This window comes from Hyalella azteca, unplaced genomic scaffold, assembly GCF_000764305.2.
Source record: "Hyalella azteca isolate HAZT.00-mixed unplaced genomic scaffold, Hazt_2.0.2 contig4312, whole genome shotgun sequence".
Lineage (NCBI taxonomy): Eukaryota > Metazoa > Arthropoda > Malacostraca > Amphipoda > Hyalellidae > Hyalella > Hyalella azteca.
Window position 1 is genome coordinate 33,341 of NW_025934532.1, and position 7,613 is coordinate 40,953.

Here is a 7,613-nt window from a genome sequence, read left to right on the forward strand (position 1 = left end):
ATGAGTAAATCCCAATAGCAGAACAATAAATATTTAGAGATTTCCAATAATTTTGGCCATTGTAGCGGCTAATGTAGCGCGCTACATTTTACTGTAGCGGTAGCGGTAGCGCCCGTTACAATCTAGTGAGTGTAGCGGTAGCGGTAGCGCCCGCTATATTTAGAGCATGTAGCGGTAGCGGTAGCGCCGCTACATTTCCAAGTAGCGCTGCCCAGCTCTGCAGGTTAGCCTGATGCGTTGTGTGAACCTGGCGCTCCATGATTGCTAATATGTAACAATATCACACACAATCTCGCGTGCTCCGTCGTAGTAACCGTTACATACGCGATTGTAACAATAACCATTCGTAATTTATAGTTTTATGATAATACAATTTCAAATTGATTATCGCAATGTAGAATGTTTCTTAATGAAGCACTGAATTTGTAACAAATTGAATATAACCAAAGTTTTTCGGCCTATAGAAGAGTCATAGATAAAAAGCAGGAGAAGAAAACGAAGAAAATATCTGGATGACTCTTTTATTTACATCGGTCAAATGAGCTAATTATTTTGTTGTCACCGTATGAATAATTGCAAGCTAATAGGCATCTATTTAAAGGCCGTTCAGATAAAAGAATAAATTTAGGGACGATCTTGTTTACTTATGTTCAAAAATCAATCAATCAATATTTCGAAAAATTATGTATGAGAAAATATTGCCTAAAACCAGAAATGTCATAATTTTGTGTACGAAAGTAAATTGGTGAGTAGTCACTAATATGCCAATGTCACTCGTATTATAAATGTGTCTATATAATACTACTAGTCTACTGCTATATATTAGTCAGTAGTATACTACGAATATATATTAGGCACTTATAAGTCTTGCCTCCTCTGTATTAAAACTGTGGGTTCTAACTTCTAAAACTAACTCATCGGAAATTTTGCTTCTTTTCTCAAATTCTTATTAAATTTCCCAATTTGAGATATGGACGAAATCTTTCGACAGTAGATGAGAGGTCCGTAATTAGGTCTTGTTGTTCACAGCTTTTTAATGAATTTAAAGTATCTTCAGTAGTAACTTTAATGGCACGAACGATCAAATGGTCAAAATGTTATGAATTTAATACTCGGTGAACGCTAATTTGGATGAATGCAATTATTGTTTGTTAGCTTACCACACATCTATTTTATCACTAAATAAATGAGGAACGATATGAGACGAGGCGTGTTATGACTCACGGCTGATTTAACAAAGATAAAAAAATATAACTCAGTACTCACTGCAGTGAGTGACAGAAAGCGCATTTTCTCGTTGACGAAAACTTGAGGTCACGGACGGACGGACGGACAGACGGACAGACAGACAGACGGACATGGCGAGCACAATAATACATTTATTCCATAAATGAGAAAATGCGCTAAAAATAAAGGAATCTGACTAAACGTATAAGTTGAAGGCTTCGAATGCCATGTTTATTTATTGAAGACAAACCGGGCGGAACTTCGGAAACTAAGAAACAAAACATTCCTAAAAAAATCCTACCCTTCCAAAAGATGGAAGAATGAACATGAAAATATACAAAATTATGCCACGCAGAATAAAAATTCACCGAATGAATATCGTCACGAAGGAAGAAAATAATTTTATTCGCTAACACAGCGTCAGGTAAACGAATTTACGTTGTAAACCTCGTCTAAGTGGCGTATTAAGTACTCTATCAGAGGTACATTTCTGAGGTTCAGAAAATATACGGCAATGATAGTTCTAAATTTCCCACCTTCAATACCCACTGAAAGTATCAAATCTACACTTTGTATTGTTTGTTAAGGATGGGACACCCAAGAGACCATGCAGCTGCCTTTCACCCCGCTTGTTTTTAGATACTTTCACGCCAAAAGAGGTTTAACGGTTTTGTTATTATGCTTGCGTTTTCTATTCATCCTTTAGTTTTATGTTTCTCAAATTCATTTTAATTGCAGATACCACAACCCACATATATTTTCTATTTTTGCATGGTAGCTTTGTTTCGTAACTTGAGTTACATCAGTGGTTCCCAAAGTGGGCGATATCGCCCCCCTAGGGACGGTGGAAAGATTTTGGGGGGCGGTAAGGAAGAAGAGGGCGTTAAGGGGGCGGTAGGGGGCGGCAGTCCGAAGTGAAAAGTTCGAACGTTTGTTTGACGATTTGTACAAAACACGTGCAGCACATCATGACACCCAGCGATGGTTTTTTTCACCAAGATCTGTTTTTTTAACCTTTCCTGGGATTACGTCTCGGACAATTTAGCGGCCGAACTCGCTTCCGGTCTGACGGCCAATTTCCAAATTCAATGCTCAAGAAATATCTCTCAAACTAATGAACTTAACTCGATGAAACTTGGTACACGTATTCATTAGGACCTAACGATAATGTTTTGCTAGTAAAAATTGTTTGACTTTTGCCATCGTTTGTTTTTGTCATAGTTATATGGCAATACGGGCCGAAATTCACAGTGATCAAGGAACTTCTTGCAAACTACTGAACAGATTCGAACGAAATTTTGAATTTACAGTCCTAACTACCGAACGGTAATGTTTAGCTCGTGAAAATTTTTTCGATTGTGCCTTCGTTCGCAATTTTTTTTCATTTCACTTTCATTCGTTATTTAAACAGCAATACGTGCTTAAATTTGCAGTAATTAAAAAATTTTTTCCAAACTACTGAACAGATTTGAACGAAACTTTGTATTTAAATACCTATCCTCAGCAATGGTGATGTTTAATTTTTTTTCGTTTTGATTTAGTTTGCGAGTTATACGGCTATACGTATAAGGCTCTAGGTTACACCGGCCGGTAGAAAAGCCGGTCGTTCCTCCTATATCTGTATAACTCGCGAACGAAAGCAAAATAGAAAAATTTTCACGAGCCAAATATCACCGTTGAAGGGTTAGGTATTTATAGACAAAGTTTCGTTGAGATCTGTTTTGTAGTTTAGAAGAAATTTCTTGATCGCCGCGAATTTAAGTGACAAATTATCCGGCGATACGAGCCGAATATAAGGAAGTGTAAAATCAAGAATGACGGTGAAACAAAAAAAAAACTCGCAAACGAAGGTAAAATCGAAAAATTTTATAGGCTAAAAAATCACCGTTGGTAGTTAGAAATGTATATTCAAAATTTCGTTCAAATCTGTTCAATAGTTTGGAAGAAATTCTTTGAACACTGCAAATTTCGGCCGGTTTCGCAATATACGCGTAACTCACAAATGAAGGTGAAATATAAAAAAATTTACGAGCTAAACATCACCGTTAGATTCTGATGAATACGTGTTCAAAGTTTCATAGAGCTGCGTTCATTAGTTTGGGAGATATTACTTGATAATTGAATTTGCCGATTAGTCGTGAGACCGGCCACGAGTCCAACCGTAAATTCGCCCGCGACGTCCTAGGTTTCTAGTGCTGAAACAGTTAAAACAGCTAAAAAAACATATTGGTTCACTAAATGAGGTTCTATTTGTGGAATACACATTTGTGTTTAACCTTAATCTTTTAAAATTGAAGCGCACTAAATTTCAAGAGAGGCGTAGGCCTATGTCTGCGGGGGGCGCTTGAAATTCACTAGGGAGCCAAAGGGGGCGCCAGCCTGAAAAAGTTTGGGAACTACTGAGTTACATCATAGCAGCTCCTTTTTTTATTATCAATATTTTTCAATGTATTCAGATCTTTAAGAACAATCCCCGACCATGCAACCCCGACCATGCATCCCCGACCATGCATCCCCGACCATGCATCCCAGACCATGCATCACCGACCGGGATTTAACTTTGCCCCTGTTATCGAGGAGTAATCATCACACGAGCGTGGGTCGCTGTGCTGCTAATCCAGCAGCTGATTTCAGCTGGCAGAGTCATTTTCATGAAAATGACTCTCATTTATGTAGAAATGACAATCATGACACTAGCGTAAAGCGCGTCATATCCTCCAACCAAGTGAACCCAAATTCTTCAACCACGAGAGCCTCACCAGAAGAGCCCGCAAAACACTCGGATTATCGTCCTCCCCAGGTCCACATAACAATGATTCGTTCACGTTGAAGCGGGTGCGAGGGTGCACTTTGCACACATGCATAGACAACAGGCGTGGTCTTCGTAATAAGGCACGCTGCACCCGACAACGATGGCCACGATACCAGACCAATGCCCGATTCCAGCGCTTGCAACGCCTGATTACAGTGTCCTCCAGAGCTTGCTGCACAGATGGACACTGCCAAGTCTCAGCATGTCATTTCACTGCAAAAATCACGAGAAAAAACACCTTACAAAGCGTTATTGACTTACAGCACTCAGGAGGTCGCCCCATAGCCAAACACTCGGACAGAACCCTTCAGTTTGCAACACAGAGGCAGACCAAGTCCTCAGCATGTTGTTGGGTAGTCCCATAGGCCAGTTTAGCAGAGAAAAGGGCACAGCCAAACTTTTTACCATGAGGCGGTAACCGGACAAAACGGAACTGAAAAACCCGACCCTTGACCCAATCCAACCTCAGTCCAGAACTCGGTCCCTATAGAACTTTCCACAAAATACGATTGAGGATCCGTAAATTTTTGTTAGAATGGACACGCTAATTTTTAACACGGTACACCACAGCCAAATACACAATTTTCCACCATTTATTAGCAACGTCGAAAATCTCAGTTATTCATTCCTACATGAGCTTTGAGACGATACATATTACTTAACCCTCTACCGCCTGACATAAATAACCAGAGCAATATTGTCACAAGCCTACTTCCCAAAAAGGATACGTCTTCGTCAGCGCAAAATAACTAGCACTGATGGTTGCCGCCACGTTCAATTTTGAAACGTTATCTGTTGCGTACAAACGTCCTCAGGTTGCTACACTCAATAGTTTGCGTATAATTTAATTTGAAGGTTATGTTCCCGGAGAGTGGCATACGGTGGTAGAGGGGTTGAAAGTTATGTTCCCGGAGAGTGACATACGGCGGTAGAGGGTTAAATTGAAAGTTATGTTCCCGGAGAGTGACATCCGGCGGTAGAGGGTTAAGTTGAAAGTTATGTTCTCGGGGCCATACTTTCAAAACTAGCTAAGTGAACGTAAGTACTTACGCTCTATTTTCTTGTCTTTGATTGGTGGATGTTGCTTGAAAGGCCGTCAATGATTGGCTGATGAACTTACGATCTCCTAACTTTTTTTGAAAGTATAGGCCCTGGAGAGTGACCTACGGCGGTAGAAGGTATAGCTTCAGCCAGCACAGCAGCAAGCGGTCCTAAGTTCTAACCATATTAGTTTTTGCTATGTCGTTGCCTTCTTGTTTGTGAGACCCCCGATCAGACAGCAAAATTTCTGGTCTAAAATCAGTGCATTAAAAAATGCTCATTTGTTGAGGTGGGGAGTGGAGCAAAGATGGCTGCTATCGGGACACGGAATGACTCGGCATATTATTTCATTAGAGCTAAGTGCTCTTAAGTTCAGTTCAGGCGTCCGGTACGTGATAGCAGTAACTGAACTTCTCTTTTACCAGTCCCATTCTATTATGATAATAAGGAAATCCTGACACGACCCAACTTCTGCAGTCCAAAGCACCTGCTGCTCGACCGCTCCTGAATATCAAGCGCCCGAGGATTCTTCCTTAATAAAAATTACAGCCGACTTAGGGTAGGTCGACGTTTGGCCAGCCTTCATCCACCCAAAAGCCGCAGCTAATTTTCAACCGGGACACGAGGAGCGGAGGCTTTCTTGGCCACATCCCCGATGACCACCGCATCTTTGACCACTGCTGCAGGCCAGAAGTCTTCCTTGACCACTGCTGCAGACCAGAAAACATCCTTGACCACTGCTGCAGACCAAAAGTCTTCCTTGACCACTGCCGCAGATCAGAAGTCTTCCTTGACCACTGCTGCAGACCAAAAGTCTTCCTTGACCACTGCTGCAGACCTGAAGTCTTCCTTGACCACTGCTGCAGATCAGAAGTCTTCCTTTACCACTGCTGCAGACAAAAAGTCTTCCTTGACCTCTGCCGCAGATCAGAAGTCTTCCTTGACCACTGCTGCAGACCAGAAGTCTTCCTTGACCACTGCTGCAGACCTGAAGTCTTCCTTGACCACTGCTGCAGACCAGAAGTCTTCCTTGACCACTGCTGCACATCAGAAGTCTTCCTTGACTACTGCTGCAGACCAGAAGTCTTCCTTGACCACTGCTGCAGACCAGAAGACTTCCTTGACCACTGCTGCAGACCAGAAGACTTCCTTGACCACTGCTGCAGATCAGAAGTCTTCCTTGACCACTACTGCAGACAATAAGTCTTCCTTGACCACTGCTGCAGAACAGAAGTCTTCCTTCACCACTGCTGCAGACCAGAAGTCTTTCTTGACCACTGCTGCAGACCGGAAGCCTTTCTTGACCACTACTGCAGACCAGAAGTCTTCCTTGACCACTGCCGCAGACCAGAAGTCTTCCTTGACCACTGCCGCAGACCAGAAGTCTTCCTTGACCACTGCTGCAGACAATAAGTCTTCCTTCACCACTGCTGCAGACCAGAAGTCTTTCTTGACCACTGCTGCAGAACAGAAGTCTTCCTTCACCACTGCTGCAGACCAGAAGTCTTCCTTGACCACTGCTGCAGATCAGAAGTCTTCCTAACCTAACCAAATCAGGGCTAGGCTAAATCCAAGGCCTATTTCAATTCAATTAGCTGGACGTTAATGACTATTTGTCTCACGCCTCTAGACTAGGAACATGCCTCGAGGCAAGACAATATTGCCGTCATGTTTTAGTGTAAGAACATGTCTCATAACCAGCCGGTTAACGATCCAATACGCGTCTTGTTCTTAGAATACCGTGTCTCAATACAAGTCCATTAATGATATTTTATTGTGGCACATGTTGCGAGTTTTATTTTTTAATAAAATTATAACTTTCCCTCTACCTTGACAATCCTCCTGATCCTTATTATCTCCTGGCTGATCCTCAAAACTGTCAGGATTCACGAGATCCTGGCACCAAGATCCTTTTTATGTACACTGCCGAAGGTAGTATTTAAGCTATTATTCTATAGTTTGATATTTGATGTCGAAGACCATCATGTTATCAATTTACCCTGCAATAAATTCCCAGCTTCAGTCTCTTTTCACATCCGATCTTGCATACCGTGTGGGTAGTGCCTGGCACTTACCCTATAAAATAATTGGGGTCCTTGGCCTTCTAGTAGCGTGTCTAATGACAAGACTATTCAAATTTTATTTATAGTATATTCGACTTCAATTTTCCTTGGAGTTTAAACATGTCACAATTTAAATAAATTAATGATCCCAATCTTGTCTTCGTGTTTTTTAGTAATAACAGATCAAAATTAAGTCCTTTAGATGTCATATTGCCATATCTTAGTCATTATGTCTTTAAAGTAAGAAAATGCTTTCAGGCCTGTCCTTCGTCCATCATAGATGGATGGACGGACCAGGCTCATGGACGGCATAGATGGATGGACGTCCATCATAGATGGATGGACGGACCGGCCATTGATGGACGGACCATCAATGGCCGGACCAGACGCACGTGTGTCCATCGCGGCCAAACTTGCCACCAAGCCACCAACTTGCGGACAGTCCCTCCTGGCGTCGTGCTGTGTAAGCC

The 7,613-nt window shown here is 41.9% G+C and overlaps 1 protein-coding gene across 1 annotated transcript; it reads left to right on the plus strand.

The window, feature by feature from the left end:
- Positions 1–5,735: 5,735 nt before the first annotated feature.
- Positions 5,736–6,623, plus strand: LOC108664408 (cell wall integrity and stress response component 3-like). Its single transcript, XM_018150984.1, has one exon. The coding sequence runs from the start codon at positions 5,736–5,738 to the stop codon at positions 6,621–6,623; it is 888 nt and encodes a 295-aa protein (XP_018006473.1).
- Positions 6,624–7,613: the final 990 nt, after the last annotated feature.